The 23367-nt window shown below is 37.8% G+C and overlaps 1 protein-coding gene across 4 annotated transcripts in view; it reads left to right on the forward strand.

Moving 5' to 3' along the window:
• Positions 1 to 23367, forward strand: part of SLF2 (SMC5-SMC6 complex localization factor 2) — a 56446-nt gene that overhangs the window by 8694 nt on the left and 24385 nt on the right. The window contains exons 1-9 of one of the 4 annotated variants that reach the window (XM_043597276.1): positions 2068 to 2370; positions 4965 to 5008; positions 5510 to 6243; positions 7629 to 7686; positions 12276 to 13264; positions 14242 to 14312; positions 16567 to 16689; positions 17077 to 17244; positions 18244 to 18346. In XM_043597276.1, the coding sequence (XP_043453211.1) occupies positions 2231 to 2370; positions 4965 to 5008; positions 5510 to 6243; positions 7629 to 7686; positions 12276 to 13264; positions 14242 to 14312; positions 16567 to 16689; positions 17077 to 17244; positions 18244 to 18346 (2430 nt within the window). In that variant the 5' untranslated portion in view covers positions 2068 to 2230. Of the gene's footprint in view, positions 1 to 2067; positions 2371 to 4964; positions 5009 to 5509; positions 6244 to 7628; positions 7687 to 12275; positions 13265 to 13543; positions 13779 to 14241; positions 14313 to 16566; positions 16690 to 17076; positions 17245 to 18243; positions 18347 to 23367 lie in introns of those variants that run through there. The other 3 variants (XM_043597277.1, XM_043597278.1, XM_043597279.1) reach the window with 3 other exon arrangements.

Consider the following 23367-nt stretch of genomic DNA (forward strand, 5'->3'; position numbering starts at 1 on the left):
CCCAGTTCTACTCTCCTCTTGTGTCCTCACATGCAAACACCTGAGGTCTTTAACATCTTTCACCTAGTGTACAGCTGCTGAATATCGATTTCTGGCCCACTACAAATTAAAAAGCCCTACATGAACCGTGTGTGTGTGTGTGCACGTGTGTGCGCGCACATACGTGCATGTGGCATATGTATATGTATACGTATATGTATACACAGTCAATGTGGGAGAAGGGGTATAAACACAAAATAGACTGCCCAACACTGTTTGGGGGGGGAGGGGGGAAGTGCCCAAGAGGCTCCCAACAGTTCTAGTTAGTATGTTAAGCATATTTCGTTCTGTGACCAAATCTGTATCATTTGCAAACACAGCTTCAAGACAGAAGAGCCTTGATGCTTATTGAGGATTTAGATCACTACTTCCCTGTTAAGGAGAGATTTTTTAAATTGTGTTTTCATTATGACTCCATCTCCGTTTATTGATCAAGGGATTTCTTGCCTCACTGAACTCCATAATCTGTTGCTCAGATTAAGAAAATGTGAAAACTATTGTTTGGTAGCACGACTACAGACTTTAAAGCGATACCTCGGAGGCTAGATGATTCAAATACTATAATCCAAGAGAAGCAACTGATTGATCATGTAGAATGTTGTTTTTTATGCATTGCTCTTTTTAATGGACCGAGCATGCAGTGAAACGAATCGGATTAAGTGTTTTGTAGATGGGCCCTTACAGAAGCAAGAATTTACCAGCGTAGAAACGTCCAACTGAAAGCACTAATACAAGAGATAGGAAATAATACATGTAAAAAGCCCTAAATAAACAAAACATATAAATCATTATTCATTCAATACATTTCAAGCATCTAGGACATTATTATATAAAGACCTGTCTAAATTCTTGAACAGGCCTGCCAATGAAAGCTTGGGCATCCTGGAGATTGGTATTTTGGTTAAGACTTATTGCATATAACTACGTTTTATAACTATTAATACATTAAATATAACAGTATCTGACCTGTCCCTGGAAAATTTTATAGTCAAGAGTATGTCTGAAGAGCAAAGGAAAGGGAACACTAATTTGCTTAGTACCTATTACCCGAGAGATTCTGAACTGTGACGTTCACACTGCATATCTCTTTTATAGTTTACAATTTCCCAGAAAATTGTAGAATTTTCATCTTATAGATGAGTAGAATACTCCTTTTACAGATGTGCAAACTGAGGCTCAGAAATACTCTGACCAGTCTGTTTGTAAGGAAAACCCTGTCTAACAGCCTCCAAAGCACAAGCCCCTGACGGAGGACGACCGGAGACTGCTGGCAGGTTTCACTAATCTGCGCTGTCCACACTTAACACGGGTAATTGAAAGCTGACCCTATGTTCCTTTCAAAAAATCTCCAAGGAATCTGGCTGTAGAGACCTCATGGATAACTCGTTTCAACAGCTGAGAAACAAAATGCTTCTGTGGAATAAACACGGCCTTTATGTCGCTGGGGTTGTTTTTCTTTCTTTCTGAAAAAAAGGAGAAAAAGCATCCACCACAGCCCTTAACAAGAACTCTCACAGACTGGACAAGTCTTCAAATTGGGCTGTGCAGATTAACCAAGGAAATGGTGACAGCACTTGGGCACTCTGACCTAACATGTGAAAGAGACGATGTAACGAACAGCTGGGGATTTCTGCGGCACAACTGAAAGACACAGGAAGGCCAACTGTTGACCATCCTCACTGAGGGCAGCTGCCGGGCTCAGGTTTGCTTCTGCAAACCTCGTCCCTCGCCCTCGACCAGCTGCCTGCCGCAGCCCCTGCAGCGGCCCGCGCCAACCCGCCCCCGCGTGCCTGCCAAGGCCGACGCGGCCCGGATGCGACGGTGCCCTCCCCACCAACCGCGCACGTGACGGGAGCGGGGGGGGGGGGGGCAGTTTTCTTACCCCTCCCCCTCCTCGAAACCCCGCCTTCTCCTGAGAGGCTGCGGCTTTCCATTGCGCCACTACCGGAGTGACCGCCGTGCCAGCCAGTCAGAACGCGACCCTTCCAGTAAGACCCGCCCCCTGTCGGTCCTGAGGTTCCTTCCCGCTCACACAGGAGTCACTTCCGAAGAGAGAGAACCGCCATGAAGAGAGAAGGGGGTGCCGCCCAACTCTGCTCCGACAGCCTCCCCGAGTCCCAGCAGCAAGACGGCAACCACGCACCCAACCTCTCCAGCCACAGCTCATGCCGCCGTCGCCAGCGGCGCCGACATGACAAGGCGCTGCATGCCCGCTAGGCCAGGTTTCCCCTCATCCCCAGCCCCGGGGTCGTCGCCCCCGCGCTGCCATCTGAGACCCGGTAGTACCGCCCCTGCTGCAGCGGGAAAGAGAACAAAGAGTCCTGGGGACAGGTACCGTGCAGAGGGCTGGAGAAGGGGCCGGGTCGCGGGGGCAAGGGTATGAGGGAGGACTGCGGACGCCCGCTCTTTCAGTTCCCGCCATCCTCCGCGAGCTTCGGGCCTCGGCGTTTTGCGGCCTGGCAAACCCCTGCCCCGCCTCCGCGCGGGGCCTTCTGGGACTTCGAGTTTTCTTTTCTGTAGTTGGGATGCAGGTCTCCGTTCAGTGACCGTAGCCAGGATGGCTACGGAGAGCCCGCCTTAGGTAGAACGTGATTTTTGTCCTTTACGATGGTGGACCCGGGGCCCTAACTGCTTAGTGCATATCTAGGTGGGTTATTCTGTACGTTGTCAGTTCTGATCGTAGTAGCTTAACAGTATAAATCTTTTCTAAATCGTGGGTGAAATTATGTACGATGGACGAGGGAAACCCTTCCACGAATTACTTTATAGCCCAGTATACACGATCATTCATACTTAAAAGGAACGTGCCGATCGGGAATGTGATGTTTTTTCCTTCAGTAACTACGCTTCTCCAAGAGGCTAGGTACCTTGTGAAGATTTTGTGGGAGCTATGTAATGAGATGGGGAATTTTATCAAATGACATCCTCTGACAATAAAATATGTTTAAATTCTCTACGCACTTGGTACTGTCTTTTTTATTTTAAGTTTTAAAAAGCTTGTAACTTAAATTTAACAGTAATTTTATCTTCTAATATTGTGCTACAGGTCTACAATCCCTTATCTCAATTATGAAAGCCGGAGTGCTATGAAAATCAAAAGTTGTCAGTAAGTTTGGCACCACATCTTACTTGGCAGCCAAACCTGACTAGAACTAATGGAAAGCTGTATATGGTCATTATCTCATTAAGTGTATTTATATGCCGGAGAAATATTGATGCGTTCGCTTTGGGGGTGCAGTGTCACACCCGGTGGGGACTTTACATAATGCATCTAAGTTACCCCCTTTCTAAAATCCAGTAAATTAAAAATTCAAAAATACATTTGACCCCAAAAGTTTCAGATAAGGGCTTGTGAGCTGTTATAATTTTTTAAAGCTAGTTATAAATAACTAATGGGTATTTCTGTGCATATGAAATTAGGCAACTGTTCCTACTTGAAAGTTACATTCATGATTATTTTACAGATTTCTTGTACGTTTTACCCAAAACCATTTTTCTCTCTGGTGTATTAATCAAAAAGGAGCCTGGGATCTCATATTTTGGGAAGAGATAGAACGTTATTTAGTAATTAATGTAAAGGCGTATTTAGTATAGTCTTGAACTAGCTGCCGCTTAATCCTTTCCTTGTCTCTTTCCTCCCCCAGTAACTGAGAACATCATCTCCTTTCCTCCTTTGCAGAACCTCTAGCATTTCTAACTGTATTCTCCATCGGAGCCAATTTGGCTGGTATAATTTATTATATGCAAACAAATGCATAAATTCTTCCTTAGTCTGTCACTCCTATTCATTTCATAACCAGTTAGCCTTTCTACCAACATCTATCTCACAAACATGTGGACTCTCAGTAAACCATTATAGATGGATGTGGCTCCTTTAATGTGACCTGTAAAGTGTCCAAGGGACTTGGATTGTTCAAGTTTTCTCTGAGTATTCCCACCTCATAGTGGATAAATGTTTAGGGAAACTGGACATATACTGCTTCTCTTTCAGTAAAATGAATACATTTTAGCAGAATTTTGACAGGAAGTTAACTTCTTGCTCTACGTATGACGTTCCTTTTTGTGCCGCTGACAAATAACTCTAGAAATATAAATCGGAGTACAAATTCCGGTAATGTGATTCACTTTGTTTTACTGTAAAGTGCAGAAATCCTTAAAACAATTCGGTTTTTGTAATTGTTAACTTTCTTCCTTTTCTCTGTTTCGTGTTTTCTCCAGGCAGTGTGTTATTTTTGTAAATACCATAGGAATTCCTAGATAAAAAATAAGATTTGAAACACTGTTTAGTCCTGAAGACTCATTCTAATTTTTGCTGTTACTTAGATTAACATCTTACTGTAGTACATAAAGAGGATAGTATAAGCTTGGTACTTAATCCTTTTTGCCTCTGGGCCAGCATGCCCTTCAACTCAGCTGCCTCCCCAGATGGGCCAAATCACCAATATTGCCATTCTACCATTTACTCTGGTTTTGAGTCTGTTTAGGTTTTAGTCTGTTTTTATAATCTCCATTATTCGTTTGGAAAACATCTATTGAGCATTATTTTGTACCAGACACCGGAGATACCAAGCAATAGGATCAGATCCCCTCAAAATCATTTATTCTACCATGTAGCAGTAAGCTTGTCAGTCCTAGGAAGGACACTACCAATTCCATACTGGATCCATACTCCAATCTTATTTTGGTACTATAGATTGTATAAACCTCAGTTGTGCTTTCATAAATTTATGAAATGCAAATTGTATTTTCAGTTTATTATAATCGGCTTAGCAAAGCATTCCTGCCATTGTCAGAACTTGATTAAACCAGGTAGTGAAATCAAATCTATATCCTGTAAACCAACTAGTATTCTCCCCTTAATCTGAATTATTGAGGTTTTAATATTTACTTATGTGATACCATATTAGTTATGCTTTTATTTTCAGGAAGCAGTCAATTATAGATTTCTTCAAACCAGCTTCAAAACAAGGTATGTATGCTATTAATGCATTTTTTGCAGGATCTTTTGAGGAGGGAGATAGAGTCAATTTTTAAATTTCCCTAAAAGCTCTTATTTGATTAAACCTAATGTTCAAATTGAAAATATGAAGATGCAGTGTTTTTTACAAAGATAAACCAGTTCTAAGCATCATGAAGAAACTTTTTGCTGTTATGCTTACATTTAAAATATTCCAGTCAATAATATTCATAATGCATACTATTTTGATCCTCTAATAACATTTTATAAACGGAGCCATAGTGAGCTTACAAGATGTAGCAAAAGGGAGCTTTATGAAAGTAAGGTTATTAAATAATAAGCCATGTCTTAATCCCCACCCCCCCCATAAAATGTGTATCATCATCTAAATATTGATTTGAAAGTTTTTGTTATAGTTTAGTACTTTAAATATTAACTTAAATAAATATACAAAATGTAATAGATTGTGTTACTTTTAATAACGTGCAATTTGTGTTTTAATTGGCCGTTTAGACAGACATATGTTGGATTCTCCACAAAAATCAGACATCAAATATGGAGGAAGTGGATTCTCCATCACTGGGACAGAACAGTTTGAAAGGAAACTATCCTCACCAAAAAAATCCAAACCCAAAAGGATGCCATCAGAAAAGAGCACTATTTTAGAGGCTTTCATGAAAGGTGTTAAAGAGCACCATAAAGATCGTGGTATACATGAGTCACGTCGACCTTGTGTGTCAATAGCCACCAAATATCCAAAGGCAGTTACAAAAGTCTATGTTCCTCCATATTGCCTGTCAAAGGAGATGAAGACACTGAAGAAAAAACATCGATCTCCAGAGAGAAGGAAGTCACTGTTCATTCATGAAAATAGCAGGGAGAAGAATGATAGAGATCGAGACAAGACCAGTGCAGATTCCAAAAAGCAGGCCACAGTGACAGAAGCTGACATCTTCAAGAACAGCTCTAGAAGTCTTAGCAGCAGGAGCAGCCTATCCAGGCACCACCCAGGAGAAAGTCCTTTGGGGGCTAAGTTCCAGTTGTCATTAGCTTCTTACTGCAGAGAAAGAGAACTAAAGAAGTTGAGGAGGGAGCAAATGGAGCAGAGAATCAACTCAGAAAATTCCTTCTCAAAAGCAAGCAATCTTTCCTTAAAATCCTCTAGTATAGAAAGAAAATGTAAACCAAGGCAGGAACAAAGTAAACAGAATGATGTCACACCTGGAAAGAGTAATCTTTCAAACCTGGTATGTGTAGTAATTACTGAATTAGCTTGGTTGCTGCTTTATTATATTTAGAACACTAAATCTAAAAGCATTTCATATATTTAATATTTTTTAACATTACATTGGTAGCTTTTGTTCAGGAAATACTGATACACGGCTTGTTTAAAAGCTAATTACATTAGGTTTCTTCCCAACTGTCCGTAGGACTCAGTAAAGCGGTATTTCTTGCCTTTAATTTTTTCAGACTGGGAACAAAAAATCTTTCTTAATCAAGGAAGTAAGCATTCTTTTTTTAGGCAAGTATAGTCATTTTTAAGCGAGGCTGTGCTGAAAGGAAATATTTGAGGAATAGAAAATCTAAAATAGTAGGAAATGGTTTAGAACAGAGGTTCTCAAAATGTGGTCCCCGGACTAATATCAGCATCACCTGGGAATTTAGAAATGCAAATTCTCAGGCTTAACCCTAGACTCAACCAGAAATTGGAGCTAAGAGTCCAGCGATCTGCAGTTACCAAGCCTTCTGGGTGCTTCTGATGTACTTTAAAGTTTTGAGATTCACTGATTTAGATTATGTAGAAGTCCTAAGGAATATAGATTCCTTAGAAGTCCTAAGTTGTCTTAGACAACTTAGATGATAACACTTAGAAAGCTATCCAGATATATCTTAACTTCATCGTATTCCCTTGAAAATAGACCAACTTTAGATTAGCATAAAAGGTGACCCTCTCCCTTAGAAAGATAAATACCTGTTTCGTAGAGCCTCTCTATGTACAGATGGAATAAAGGAAGATCAGATACCAAGAAAAGGCAGTGTTGGTAAGATGCTATGAGATTTTAAAACCAGATAGACCAAAAGTAAACCAAACTATGACACTTTAAGAGTGAATGGAGATTGTTGCCTTATATATTGCTTGAAAATGTATTTGTAAACTCCAGGGTTTGTTTGCAAGGAGTTTGAGGTCTTTACCAGGGAGATTTGCTAACAATCAGTGGAGGTTTGTAACATTTGCTCCATCCTGAGATTTCAGTGTTTGGTGGTGCATCAGCACTTGAAGTATTGAAGAGTAAGTTGTATCTGTTTAATTGGCAAATATTAAGCTTACTGTTTATCAAAATAATGGTATAGTGCTCTAATATTAATCTTGAATTAATATAAATCCCTAAATTTGTATTTTGAAAACTGGCTTTATTTTTTATGCCATTTTTACCTTTTTATGATATAAAGGCCCTTCGTTTTTGTAAAACTTTAAGAGTTTAAAATATTTTACTATAAAAATTTGAGTTTACCTCCAAATGAAGTGCTTGCTTTATTTGGTCTAGAAATCTGTGTTTAGATGTTAGGAAGAAAAGTTCATATTCTTTCCTGGCCCCAGTTCCTAATTAATTTTTTCTCCTTTTGCTAAAAGGAAAATGGACATTTCTCAAGGAAAAGAGCCTCTTCTGATTCATGGGAACCTGCTTCAGGTAGAATCAAAATTAATTTATTAATTTTTAAATAAAATTGTACGTCAGTGGCACTTTTTAAAAACAAATTTGTTTAAATGCACAGTTGGCTTCCTAGAGGTGAATTGAATGTCTCAGATTAGTTAAGAGTTTGGTAAAATTACATCGAAAAGGAATAGTCCTTGAATTTAGTTTGTGTAGCCCATGGTTTGTCTTGACTTTTTTGCCTCTTTTAAGAGTTCCTAGCAACATGTTTCTCATTTTGGTATTCAGTGTTCTGCTGAATCTTGCCTACATCAAGCAGCATAATCTTACATTATTGGAATTATGGACTATCTGAGGTCTTGGTATTATAGATGCTTTGTATAAAGTTGAAACTGCTATCATGATCCAAAACAGTGTTATCCTAATATTTCAAATATTAAGATACCTTTTTAATATCAAATTTCAAGGACACCTGTATGATAACTGGTTTGTACTTCTAGTATCTGTTGGCTGAGCAAATAACATAATAACAAACAGCTAGTGTTAATTCAGTAATTCCTAAAGTATCTTTACCTTTTTTTAAACTAGAAAATAGAACAGTATAAAATTCAAACACTTGCAGAAATTTATAACAGAAAATGAAAGGCCCTTAGAAATAACAACCATTAATAGTCTAGTGTATCAGATTTTTTTTCTGCCATGATTACAAACTTTGAAAAATGGATTTTACAGATTTCTACACTCAGTAAGATACAGTGGACATAATGATAACAGCCAAGGTTTATTGAGCACTTACTGTGTGCCATGCCCTCTTCTATGTGCTTTTAACTTGTTTGATCTTCACATCTTTTTAAGATACTTTTAAAAATGAAAAAACAGGTACAGAGAAACAGTTGCGACTCCTTGTTCTTCAGGTTTCATGTAAAACTCTTAGTTTTTTTAAGTGTATTTATTTTGAGAGAGAGCACAAGCAGGGGAGCGGCAGAGAGAGGGAGAGAGAGAATCCCAAGCAGGCTCCAGGCTGTCAGCGAAGAGCCCAATACAGGGCCCGATCTCACAACCATGAGATCATGACCTGAGCTGAAATCAAGAGTCAGGTGCTTAACTGATGGAGCCACCCAGGTGCCCCTCATGTAAAATTCTGTTTTTTATATATTCTAGAGGTACATTGCATTTTGACCAGGTGATCTCAGGTGTTAAAATCCGAAACCATAGTTTACCATCATAGAAGGAGCTTCTAGAATACAGGAATAAATTTGAAGTTTTATGTGGTTCTTAAAGTTTTTATTTAATTTTTAAAAATTTTTTTATGTTTATTCATTTTTGAAAGACAGAGAGAGAGAGAGCACAAGCAGGTGTGGGGCGGAGAGAGAGGGGGGACACAGAATCTGAAGCAGGCTCCAGGCTCTGAGCTGTCAGCGCAGAGCCCAACGTGGGGCTCGAACTCACGAACTGAGAGATCATGACCTGAGCCGAAGTCGGACGCTCAACCGACTGAGCCACCCAGGCGCCCCAATTTTTTATTTAATTTTTACATTACTGTTGGTTTTAGTGATCAAATTTCATTGAATTTTGACATTATGAAGTACAAGAACAATAATTTCTTAGCAATGAGATTATTCCTGTACTCACAGTATTACACATTTGTAATAAATGATCACTTTGCACTGAGGTGAGCAGAAGAACAAAATATTTTTAGGTTTGCTCTGCCAACATAAGGGGCTGCTGGTGGTGGTGTTGCCACCAAGCTCTTCAGCTTTTTTTCTCTCTGATAATGACTAAGATAAAAATTCTCTTCAGTTCATGGTTGCAAATTTCATCAGTGTTGCCTGCAGTAGTTTCATTTATACAAACCCACATACTGAAGTTTTTGAACAGTGCTTGAAAAAGATGTTTTCTGCATATTGTCACAGGCAGATTTAAGATGGTTGCCTTCACTTACATTTTTATTTCTAATATCTTTGCATGTTTCATAATCATTAATTATGGTTTTATAGTTTTTAAAAATTTATGTTATTTTTTTAAGTTTATTTATTTATTTTTGAAAGAGGGAGGGAGGGAGAGAATCCCAAGCCGGCTCCGCACTGTCAGCGTGGAATCCGGTGCAGGGCTCAAACTCATGAACTGAGCCACCCTGGTGCCCCTTATGGTATTGCTTTCTTAATAAATACACATTTATACTGCATTTGACCATCAACAGAATATAAAGGACATAAAGGGCTTTTTCACTCTAGATAACATGAAGAATGCTACTGCTATTATACTTCTCAGTTGTGAGGGTGATATATATAATCACACCTTTATTAATCACACACAAGTTAAAAGATGTCAGAAATGTTGCTAAAGACATTTAGCCCTGGGGTCTTGCAGAGTCCTGTCCTTGTGCTGCATTCTGAGGTCCAACTTATTCTAACATCCCTTGCTTATTCTATAATTTATTAATGACCTATCTTCTATTAATGAACATTTGGGTTTTTACCTTTTTTGTATTTACAAACTCAATCCCTGTCTATTTTATATATATATTAACAGATATTTGAAATGTGCTTAAACAGTCTACAGTTTGTACAAGCAGTGCAAAAAGAATCATGCAGGTAACCCACTGCCCTAGAGAACTTGGCAGAAGGGGAGCCTACCTATGGTACCAGTTCAACGTCCTCTAATTCTAGGTGTCAGAGCTCTTAATAAGCTGCTTTTTCCTAAACTTTGCCCAAAAACAGTTTCTCTCTCCTCCTGGTCAGGTCTTCAATTCTTGAGGAAAGCAGGAATTTCTCCTCATTTCTAGCTGTATATAAATTGATTTCTCTAGGAGAATGGAACTGAATTCATACTGGCGGTTCTGTAGGTATCTTTTTTGTAACCTCAAACTTAAAATATTATCAGTGTAAATCCACCCCAAGTCTTCTTTTTCTTGGTTATTCGATTTCTAATCCTATACTCTAAGGGACTCCTGTTCTTTTTTATATGACAGTTAACCCAGTAAACTGAGTGGGCATAGGATGGTTTTTTCAGGTAATAGGAAATATCTGGAGAAAAATGGAGATAGCAGCATTTGTTTATTAATTGATTTTTCATGTTTATAAATTGAATTTTTCAGATTATATATTAAATTACCCAAATAATTGCTTTTAACTCTTGAATTATTTTATTTTCTTAAACTGTTGATGATTTGAGGACATCTACCCATATGCAGAGAGAAACTTGATTTGGGGAATACTGATTATGTAAATAGTAATATTTAATGAATAATGGGTTTTAATTAATGACACTTTATTTATTTATTTATTTATTTATTTATTTGGGGGTGGGGGCAACAGCAAAGGTTAGAGAGAATCCCAAGCAGGCTCCGCACTGTCAGTGCAGGGCCCGACACAGGGCTCAATCCTATGAACCTATACATCACACTTTTAAATACAATGAGAAATTTTTTAAACTTGGTTAACTCAAATAGATATGCTTTACTAAAGGTCTTCTGGATGAAACTCCTAAATCTAGGTGGCTTAAAACAACAGAAATTTATTTTCTCATGGTCCTAGAAACTAGAAATCCAAAATTAAGATTATTAGCAGGGCCGTGCTCTAACCAGTCTAGGAGAGAATCCTTCCTTGCCTTTTCTAGCTTCTGGTGTTTGCCTACAATTCTTGGCATTCCTTGACTTGTAGATGCAGCACTCCTATCACATGGCATCTTTTCCCTGTGTGTTTTCACATCATCTTCCCTCTTCAAGTGTGTCTCCATGTCCAAATTTTGCCTTTTGAAGGAACCCAAAGAGAAAGGTACTTGGGTTCAACCAAAACGCCTCCCTGCTCCGCCCAGAGAAGCACGTCTTTGTGAGAACCAATGGAAAGGAGCTTGAGGTGCTGCAATCCATTCCCTATGAATTCATGGCATGATAATGTAAAAAAAAAAAAGATTGCAAATTTCCCCTTTATCTAAGGACACCAGTTATGACTGCATTAGGACCCACCCAAATGACCTCATTTTAATTTGATTACCCCTGTAAAGATCCTGTTTCGAGTTAAAGTCAGACTCTGAGATTCTGGGAGTCATTTTCCAGAATTCATCCACAACTCATAACTCAGCTGAAGACTAGAAGGATGCACAGGAAAAATGAAACACTGGCAAGAGAAACTTGGGTGGATTTTTTTTAATTGAGAAATTAAAATTTGTCTGCTTTCAACTAGTGATTATGTACATGTTTTAAGGTACTATAAATTTAGATGTAGAAGTGTTTCATTTCTGGAAGCAGATAGTCCTTGGTCTAAGAAAGAATATCTGAACTTTGAGGGAAAGTGCCTTTCCAATCATTTCCATGATACAGATAAGCAATTTTTGTGTTTGGGGAGCAGCACCTTAAATTTTGTTTGGGTGATAAACTTTTAATAGCTTTGGAATGAAAATGAGCGTTGTCATTAGCTTTAAATTTCTTAAGACACCACTATTTATTATTAATAAAATAAATGGTAGTATGAACTCTTTTTCCTTATCCTACATATGTTAAATGATCTCAGCCTAAACTTTTAGAATTTAAGCTTTTTGTTGGAGTGTTCTAAACACTCACTGAATAAACTTTACTAAGATAGGAAAATATACTTTTCACTAATCTGGCAAAAATTAAATTTTAGCAGGGTCTAAGCAGAATAAATTCCCTGACAAAAGAAAAAGGAACTCTGTGGACTCAGATCTGAAAAGCACAAGAGAATCTATAATGCCAAAAGTAAAAGAGTCCTTCCTTGAGAAGCGTCCTGACGGATCACATCAGAGAGAGAAATTTATAAAACATATTGCACTGAAGACACCTGGGGATGTGTTGCGCTTGGAAGATATATCCAAGGAACCCAGTGAAGAAGTTGATCGCTCCTCTGGAGGCTTGGCACCTTCAAATTCTGGCCACCATTCTTCCAGGAATAGTGACCAAATCCGTGTGGCAAGTACCAAAGAGACTAAGATGCAGAAACCCCACTTATCTTTACCTCAGGAAAAGTCTGCCGATAAAAAAGCTAGCAGCCTTCAGAAAAATAAACCTGCTAGCTCTGTGGCATCAAAGGAGACAAAACTTCTACCTTTACTTTCCCATGTTCCAAGTGCTGGTTCCTCTCGGGTACCATTAAATGCTAAAAATTGCACTCTTCCAGTTCCTAAAAAAGAAAAAGAGCGTTCCTCATCTAAAGAATGTTCTGGGCATTCTACAGAGTCCTCCAAACACAAGGAACACAAAGCAAAGACTGATAAAGCTGATTCTAATGTATCTTCAGGGAAAATTTCTGGGGGATCTTTGCATTCAGAATATGGCACTCCTACAAAGTCTCCCCCAGCTGCTTTGGAAGTTGTGCCATGTATCCCAAGCCCTACAGCACCTTCAGATAAAGCCCCTTCAGATAAAGAGAGTTCAGGAAATTCCAATGCAGGTAGCAGTGCACTGAAAAGAAAACTAAGGGGTGATTTTGATAGTGATGAAGAAAGTTTAGGTTACAACCTAGACAGTGATGAGGAAGAGGAAACATTAAAATCACTGGAAGAAATAATGGCTTTGAACTTCAATCAGACTCCCACAACTACAGGAAAGCCTCCTGCTCTTTCCAAGGGGCTTAGATCTCAGTCATCAGACTATACAGTAAGTAGTTCTGTGACATTTATCTTTACTTGAAGAGGGAAAGATTGATTAGTAGAGGGATAAATGGTTAGAACTTATTTTAAAATTTAGTATTTGTTGTGATTCATAATTGGACTGAAACTGGTATAGTTCTTGTTTGGTTGTAATGGGTTTCCCATATCTTTAGTTTTATTACTGTAAATCAGTGGTCTCCAAACTTTTTAGATCATACACACTTCTATTAGTAAAAAAAAAATTTTTAAGCATGTACTCCAATATATATGTATACGTATAGATTATATACATGTACCACTATACTACTGTGTACTTGCTAAAATATATACAAAAACAGAATTTAAAAGGAAGAAGAGAAAAGTATTTTCCTTTAGAAGTTATGTAGAAGTTACTATAGACTAAGTTCTACTGGAGTTTCTATAGAAGTTCCATATAAATAGAAGTTCTATTATTTTCTTCCTGCACCCCAATGGATCACCTTGCACACCCCCTGCTTTGGAGACCACTGCTGTAAATGAAGGTAGAGTGTAGAAATGTTGTTAATTGTGGTGTGCAATTTTATTTATAAAGTGCTTCATTCTATCTTGGGGATAAGCTGCATTAAATTCTAGTATGTCTGTAAAATTTGGTGGGGAAGGTGTTAATGTTCCATGGTAACACCTAAAAATTGGTAGTTTGATTCCACTAAAATAGAATTTAAAAATAAAGACAGGGTAGCCATGGAGCCCTTGGGTGTTTGCAGTCAGTTCCTAAGGCTGGCAGGGTTTTGTAAGTAGTGCCTTTCCTAATAAATGGTAAAATCAAATTGCCTGCAGTACAAAATAATAGATTTAAAGCATGATGGTGAAAATTCTCTAAGAAAGGTATCCTCCTGGCCTAGGTTATTAAAAGAGAAAATATTCTTTAGTACTCTGAATAACTTAAAACATCCAAGTTCTTCTAAGATATGTTATGAAGTATCCTTAAATTTTCTTCTGTTTTAGGAACATGTTCATAGTGGAACATACACAAATACTTTAGAACGTCTAGTGAAAGAGATGGAAGACACTCAAAGGTTAGTTAGCATCGTGACTACCTTGCTAAATTTAACGTTCTCCTTATTTGCGTGGCTGGCTTTCAGTTTACCTTAAAAAATCATGAGAAATTCGCATTTTGTGCTAGTACTATTACCGCAGTTTTGCAGTCAATTGTGTTAGAAATAAAGTATTCTTGTTCACAGGCTGAGTGAAAAGCTCAGGTTTTTATGGTTTGCTGCATTCAGTAATAATACAAATTCCTTTCCACTTACCACAACTAGAATCTAACTAGTAGCTGAAATTCTTGATCAAAAGTATGGGGAGAATTTTTTGTGCATTTTTTTTATTGTGATAAAATATAGATAACTTCAGTTACCATTCTAATCATTTTGAGATGAGCAGTTCAGTGGCATTAAGTACATTCACATTGTTGTGCAACCATCACCACCATCCACCTCCAGAACTTTTTTTTTCATCTTCCCTAATGGAAATTCCATACCCATTAAATAATAACTCCCCATCTTCCTCTTCTCCCAGCCCTTGGCAACTACCATTCTGCTTTCTGTCTGTATGAAACTAACTACTCTGGATACCTCGTATAAATGAGATCATACAGTATTTGTCCATTTATACTGGCTTATTTCGCTTCGCATAGAGTCTTCAGGGTTTATCTGTGTTGTAGCATGTATCAATTTCCTTTTTAAGGTTGAATAATATTCTGTTGTATGTATATACCACATTTTATTTATCCATTCATCCTTTGATGGACACTTGAATTACTTCTATTTTTTGGCTGTTGGACATGTTGCTGCTGTGAACATGATGTAGAAATATCTCTTCAAGTCCCTACTCAATTCTTTTGTGTATATACCCAAAAGTAGAATTGCTGGATCATACAGTGATTCTATACATAATTTTTTGATGAATTGCCATACTGTTTTCCACAGTGGCTGCACCATTTTGCATTCCCACCAGCAGTGCCCAAGGGTTCCAGTTTTTCTACATCCTCACCAAGACTTGATATTTTTTGGTTTTTTGGTAATAGCCATCCGAATGAGGATGAAGTGGTTCCTCATTATAGTTTTGATTTTCACTTTCCTAATAACTAATGATGTTGAGAATCTTTTCATGTCCTTATCAGCCGTTTGTATAGCTTCTTTGGAGAAATGTTTATTCCGATCCTTTGCTCATTTTTTAATTGAGTGGTTTGGGGGTTTTTTTTGTTTGCATAGGTAGAACTTTTTAAAATATTCATATGTTCACCTAGTCCAAATTTTGAAACCAGCATGGCCAGACATGGTATTTCCACATCAAGTTGCTCTTAAGGAAGAAGTGTAGAATTGTGTGTCTCTCTCTTTCTCTCTCTGTCACTGTACCTCTCTCCCTCTCTCACACACACACATACACACACAGAAACCAAAAAGTTGAGGATCATAATGGCCCTAATAAAATTTGCGTCACTAGTTGCAAACTGATTTTGCTAATGAGGGGAAAAATATATTCCTTATTTAAGGAATATCCTCAAAACTACCCCAGAGAACTTCACTAAAAGCTCAGCTGACTTGAAGTGGGTATAGATGTGTCCCAAACTTGATAAACAAGTTAGCTAACCATAGGAATTACAATTAGTAGGTCAGAAGTGTTCTCTTTTCTACATTTAGTTAGAGAAAGTATCTCTATTATAAAATTCTTTTAAACATTTTCATGAATTCATGTGATTTGTGATGTCAGATCTGAAGTGGTTTATTTAAATTGAACGTTGTACAGACCAGAGGCAAAGATGCTAGTTTGATGTGATGATTGATTCTTTCCTGTATTGATAGAGCATTATATTTACTGCTCATTTACTATTGTCTTATACTCATCTACTGTGGGACGGGAGCTGGGAGTAAGGACCTTGATTAAAATAACTTATTCCTGGCAAGCAGTATAAGCAAGGACTGCAGAGCTAGATTCTCTGGCTTTGAATCCCAGCTCCTTGCATTGTGAGCTTGAGCAAATTAGCTTTCCTAAAGTCTGTTCCCTCATGTATAAAATGGGTAATAATAAACTACTACATGGGGTTGTTGTGAGGGTGAAAAGAATTAATACGTAAAGTCCTTAGTACATGCCTGTCACGTAGTAAGTGCTCAGCGTTAGCTATTGTGATGCTAGTGAAGATGACAATGATGCTGCTAGAAAGCCTGATTAACATGGTCAGGTTGTGTTTTATCTTTTGGTGCTGCTTTTAGGCATAAACTAAAGATTATTATTAGGGTAAACCATTTACTGTAACATTCTTTCAATTCTCAGGCTAGATGAACTGCAGAAGCAACTACAGGAAGACATAAGGCAGGGCCGAGGTATTAAATCCCCCATCAGAATTGGAGATCAAGACAGTACAGATGATGAGGATGGCCTCTTAGAAGAGCACAGGTATAGCATTTTTTATAATGTATACTCTATTTAAAGCTTACATTTTTTTAATTTTGTGTGAAATAAATGGACCTTTGATGGGTTATTTACTTAGTAATCTGTGATGGTTTTCTAATCCATCCATGATGAGTTTGAAGGATAGATGTTAAGGCCAAGTTGCATTTTTGTCTTTTCTCCTGGTCATGGTTTCTTTTCACACAGACCCATTTACTGGTTTTGGACTAACTACTAGCGAAAAGTGGGAGGAACAAAACACATGTTCTCATGCTAGTCTTCTTATCTGGAATTAACATTGTTCCTAAGAAAAGTTTTCTTTGTACCCAACCTTTAAATACAAAACCATATACAGTGTAACTGCCTGGTATTCAATAATTTTTTTTTTTCCAGGGAATTTCTAAAGAAATTTTCAGTTACAATTGATGCTATTCCTGATCATCACCCAGGTGAAGAAATATTTAATTTCCTCAATTCCGGAAAAATTTTCAATCAGTATACCTTGGATTTAAGAGACTCTGGCTTTATAGGACAGAGCGCTGTAGAAAAGCTTATTCTTAAGTAAGTAGAAAAATAGAAAAACATTTTACTTTTTCCCATATAAAAATTTTCCTTAAAGGAGTTCTAACTGGCATAATCTCCTAAGAGATTAATTTCTGTGATAACCTATTCAGTTTCCTAATCCTCATTACTATTGTTTTTTGTGTTTTATTAATTATGGAATCAGTGTAAGATGGTCTCTTGGCATATTACATGCCTAACTAATAAAGATTAGTTGGGATTAAGATTAGCATATAATAACAGCAGCTGTCAAAATAGCAGGGGCTTTAAACAAGAAGTAGATTCCTTTCTTATGTGAAAGAAGTTCAGAGATGGGAAGTCCAGGACTGGTGTTCCACCATATAATCTTTCTTTGCCACCATCCTTAGCACCTGGTTGCCTCAAGTGCTACTGGTCTTCCAGTCTTTACATTCAAATTCCCAGAAATCCCACACATTTCTACTTATGGCTAGTTAGGTAGAACTTAGTCAACATGGCCACACCTAATTAATAAGGAAGACTGGGAAATTATTTTTGTTTCAGGCAGCAAGTGTACCTAGATAAAAATCAGTGTTCAGTTGCCAGGAGGAAAGGCAAGAATAGGCATTGGGATGGGCAGCTACCAGTCTGTACCACAATGCCCAAACTGGTCTAATTTCTCTCAGTGCATGAAATCTCAGATCCAGAGAGATCACGTTAATTCCGGTGTGAGGTTTTGGAAGTACAAACCCAAGCTGGCAAAAGCAGATGATGCGCTAAGCTTGATAGATACTTTCTCAACACTACCAGCTAGTGTAGATTTGTCCACCACATAAATCTGGAGGTAGGCCAACAGACTGGATCAGCTTTAGGCTATCACTTGAATTTCCTTTATGAGTAACCCATCCATATTGGGGTAGAGTCCACCTCCATGGACTGAGGATGGTGTGCTTGCTCGTTTCCCTATAATGTCAGATGTGATGGTGGTAGAAGTTTCTTACCATGAAAGTAACAGTCATTAATTTCATTTTGTTTTTTCAGATCAGGAAAAACAGATCAAATTTTTTTGACGACACAAGGCTTCCTTACCTCTGCTTATCACTATGTCCAGTGTCCTATACCTGTGTTAAAGTGGCTGTTTCGGGTAAGAGAACGTTTGGGGAGTATAGTTGTCTCCTGTTGCATTTCCTAGTCAAAAGCAAGCAAAATACCACATTTGCACATTACTAGAGAAAAAATTAGCATATCAAACCCATGATTTCAGTGGGTTAAAATGAGGCAAAAAGAGTCAGTGTAGGTAGATTATAAAGGAAATGCTAATGCCAGTAGTGTGCAGAATAGTCCGTAATGTTAGTTGTGCCTAAGACATTTCATCACACTGGTAAGTCATTATTATAGTTAGGCTTTTTTTTCTTTTTTAATGTTTATTTTTGAGACAGAGAAAGACAGCGCAAGTGGGAGAGGCGCAGGGAGAGAGGGAGACATAGAATTCGAAGCAGGCTTCAGGCTCTGAGCTATGAGCACAGAGCCTGACATGGGGCTCAAACCCACGAACCAGGAGATTGTGACGTGAGCTAAAAAAAGTCAGACGCTTAACCGACTGAGCCACCCGGCCACCCCTATTACACTTAGTTTTAGAAGAGTTCTAATTCTTACATTATCTGTTTTGGGGGTGGGAGCTTTGTGGGGTTTTTAAAAATCTTTTTTTTTTTTTATAAATTTTTTTTTTCAACGTTTATTTATTTTTTGGGGGACAGAGAGAGACAGAGCATGAACGGGGGAGGGGCAGAGAGAGAGGGAGACACAGAATCGGAAACAGGCTCCAGGCTCTGAGCCATCAGCCCAGAGCCTGACGCGGGGCTCGAACTCACGGACCGTGAGATCGTGACCTGGCTGAAGTCGGACGCTTAACCGACTGCGCCACCCAGGCGCCCCTAAAAATCTTTTTTTGTCCCATTTTTATGGAGATTAGTGCATAGATATTTTTAGGATTTTACTTGTTTTCTAATATTTCCCCATTTGTATATAAATATCTCCAACCAAATGTTTCTCTTCCCCATTCATGTTTAATTCTTAAGTCTGCTTAAGTAATTATATAAATTTGGGGCGCCTGGGTGGCTCAGTTGGTTGAGTATCTGACTTTAGCTCAGGTCATGATCTCACAGTCCGGAGTTCGAGCCCTGCATCAGGCTCTGTGCTGACAGCTTGGAGCCTGGAGTCTGCTTCAGATTCTGTGTCTCCCTCTCTCTCTGCCCCTCCCCTACTCATGCTCTGTCTCTCTCTCTCTCTGTCAAAAGTAAGTAAACATTAAAAAAAATAATAATTATCTAAATTTTGGGGTGCCTGGGTGGCTCAGTCAGTAAGCGTTTGACTCTTGGTTTCAGCTCAGGTCATAATCTCACAGTTTCATGGGTTCGAGCCCTGCATAGGGCTCTGCACTGATAGCGCGGAGCCTGCTTGGCATTCTCTCTCTCCTTCTCTCTTTGCCCCTCCCCCACTCACACTGTCTCTGTCTCTCTCAGAATAAATAAATAAACTTAAAGATTTTTTTTTAATTTTATAAAAAGTAATTATCTAAAATTTTATATTATCTGCATGGTAACTTTGTAACAAAAAAATACGATTATTGTGTGTGAAGTGAGAGAAACATAAGGAGTTTATTCTGGGATTTAAGATAACATCTCAAAGAATGATGAGAACCTAGATATTCCAGTGTAGCCTTTTTTTTCATTTTTTTCATATAGCTGGCATTTTTGAGTCCCAGGTGCTGGAGAGAACAGCAATGAGAAAAACGTACATTTCTGATCCCCTGAGAGCCACATTCTAGTACTATAGAGGAGACAGACAGTAAATGTGTATGTGGTGTGCATATTTAGAGATCTATTATGTCACGTGGTAAGTGCTATGAAGAAGTAGTAGGCTAGAGTAGATACAGAGAAGTATCAAGATGGGAAAGTTTGCTTTTTTAAATGTATGTGTAAGATAGTTGATAATGAGTGCCTTACTGATAAGGTGACATCTGAATAAAGATCTGAGAAGAAGGTGCTGGAATGAGTCACGCCACTGTGTGGGAAAAGGGCATTCTAGGCAGAGAGAATAAATGGTGCAGACCATGAGGCAGGAGTGTTACTTCCCGCGGTGAGGAGCTTCCTACTTGGACCCCGGTAAAAAAAAAAAAATTTTTTTAAACAGTCCTAATTAAATCAAAATTTGCCTCCCCGTGGTTTTTATATAGTGGTACTAATTATCTTTTCAAGAGCTCTCCAGAATACGTTTCATCTAACAGTCCTTCGTTCATTTTAAAATAGCTATCATGACCCTCATCTCTCCCCAACACTAAACTTTCTCCAGTCACCAAATTTCTAGTCTCTTTACTGATCATCTTTCTGAATGACCTTTAGCTCCTAAAAATGTGTCCCCCATAAATGCACATATGCTCCAGATAAGGTCTTTTTTTTTTTTTTTTTAATGTTTATTTTTGAAAGAGAGATAGAGTGCGGGTGGGGGAGGGGCAGAGAGAGAGAGAAGACCCAGAATCTGAAGCAGGCTCCAGGCTCTGAGCTGTCAGTACAGAGCCCAATGTGGGGCTCGATCTCATGAACCATGAGATCATGACCTGAGCTGAAGTCAGACACTTTGCTCCCAGATAAGGTCTTTCTTAACAGCAGTCTCCAGTGAGACTCTTTCCCATCTACCCACCGACATATTTTTGTTTTATGCTCTATTTATACTTTACGTATATTTTATATTATATATACGTAAATATGTATAAATATAATATATATGTTTTTATATATTTTTTATATTTTATTTTATACTATAGTTAAAAATTTCATTTGCAGTCATGCCAGAGCTTTGTTATTCTCTAATTATGTAACGTATCTTTTCTTAAACTTACAAGTAAAATTTTGCATTTATCTGTGTTTATTTTTATCAAATGTGGGTCCTCATATCCTTTTTTTAAATGTTTATGAGAGAGAGAGAGAGAGAGAGAGAGAGAGAGAGAATGAATGGGAGAGGGGCAGAGAGAGAGGATCACAAGCAGGCTCTGCACTACCAGCGCAGATCCCAATGTGGGGCTCGAACTCATGACCCATGAGATCACAACCTGAGCTGAAATCAAGAGTCCGATGTTCAACTGACAGAGCCACCCTGGTGCCCTCCTCATTATAGCCTCTAAAACCCTGATGATAACGTTAAAGCATATCTTCATGTAAGCAGTTTTTATACTCTTCGTATTTATTATTTGAAAACTGTAACAATCGTTAATTACTTTTTCTGTGTAAAACACTGTCTCATCTCTCTTTTTCAATTCCAAGTCCATTTTTCATGATGGATGGAGCATACCAACTTAAAACTATTTTTTCTTTTTTAGAAAGTGTGTCAGAATTTATTTTAATGCTATGGTTCTAGCATTTTTTTTAAATCTTTTTGCCCAAAGAATACGAAAACACTAACTCAAAAGCATATATACATTCTTACGTTTATTGCAACATTATTTATAATAGCCGAGTTACGGAAGCAGCCCAAGCGTCCATCAATAGATGAGTGGATGAAGATGTACATGCAGCACACACATACACACACAACAGAATATTATTCAGCCATAAAAAAGAATGAAATCTATGGTACTAACAGTTTGTAAATTTAATTGTTAAAGGGTAATTAAAATGTTCGCATTTTCCTGATTTTATCCTAAGTATGTAAAACTAGAAAGACACTTTACTACTTTTTAAAAGCTTTTTCAAAGGGATTCACACTTAATTTTGAAAAGTTCAAGTAAAATTAAGATTTTTTTTTTTAAAGGCTTGTTATTATCTAAAAGGCATTTGCCTCCCCAATTTCCAGGGACTGCTACATTTTAGTGTTTTCTAGATTGTGTGTGTGTACATAGATTGCTGTATGATAGTATCAACAGAATGTGTTCCGCCTTACGATTTTTGTATTGCAGATAACAAATTATTTTCACATCAGTATAGGGATGTTGTCATCCTTTTCAAGGGCTTTATAGTATTCTGTTGTAGTGTTAGGCTGATTTATTTAACCCAGTCTCAATTGATAGACATTAGATTGTTATATACACCTCTTTACACATTTATTTAATTATCTCCTAGTATTGTGTTGCCCACCTTAGAATTCATTACCCCCCCCCCGAAAAAGATTGTTATCTAAAACTTGTCCTGTTTCCAAACATGCCTTTGAGGGGTGCTGCCCACTAGTGGCAAAACATAACACAAACATGATAACCGACTTTTTGACTCAGGTTGATTTTGAAGATGGCAGAAACACACAAATGACACAAATACTAACATACAGTAACACAGATATGCCTGATTGAAACCAGAGTTTGAGTTATTCTCCCTTATGTGTTAGATTTAAATTTACTGTAATCATAATCTATGGCTACAAAACAAAAGGGAAAGAGGAATGTTTTCCCCTACAAAACCACTTTAAAATTACTTTCAGGGGTACGTGGGTGGTTCAGTTGGTTAAGCATCCAACTCTTGATTTTGGCTCAGGTCATCATCTCTGGTTCGGGAGCTCGAGTCTCCGATCAGGCTCTGCCCTGACAGCGTGGAGCCTGCTTGGGATTCTCTCTCCCTCTCTCCCTCTGCTCCTCCCCTTCTTGCATGTTCTCACACTCACCCTCTCTCTCTCTTAAAATAAATAAACATTAAAAAGATAAAATCACTTTCAGTATGTCACATGATTCTTTAAAAATTTTTGAAACTTGAGATTTTGTTCCCAAAAAATGGTCTTGTAAAGTTAAATTATATGCCTCTGCATATAAATTCTGTATGTAAAAAGGCTAACTAGATCAAAGTATAAAGACAATAACCTTGCTTAAATATTACCAAATTCCTTTTTAAATTTTACCAAATTATACTTACACTAAGCATACTAACTCTTTACTAGTACCCTGTGAATACTGGGTATTATCAATATTCTTGATCTTTAACAATCTCAAAGTCAACTTTCTCTTGACAAGTTAATGATAGCTTGTCATTTCTCTTTGCATTTCTTTGATTACTAATGATATTGAACATCTTTTAAAAAGTATATTGGTATATTAATTTACATGTATCTTTTCAAATACTTTTGCTAGTTTATGATCTGATTAGATCAACTATCAATCAGCCTTTTCCTTGATGATTAAACAGTCAG

Source organism: Prionailurus bengalensis, chromosome D2, assembly GCF_016509475.1.
Source record: "Prionailurus bengalensis isolate Pbe53 chromosome D2, Fcat_Pben_1.1_paternal_pri, whole genome shotgun sequence".
Classification (NCBI taxonomy): domain Eukaryota; kingdom Metazoa; phylum Chordata; class Mammalia; order Carnivora; family Felidae; genus Prionailurus; species Prionailurus bengalensis.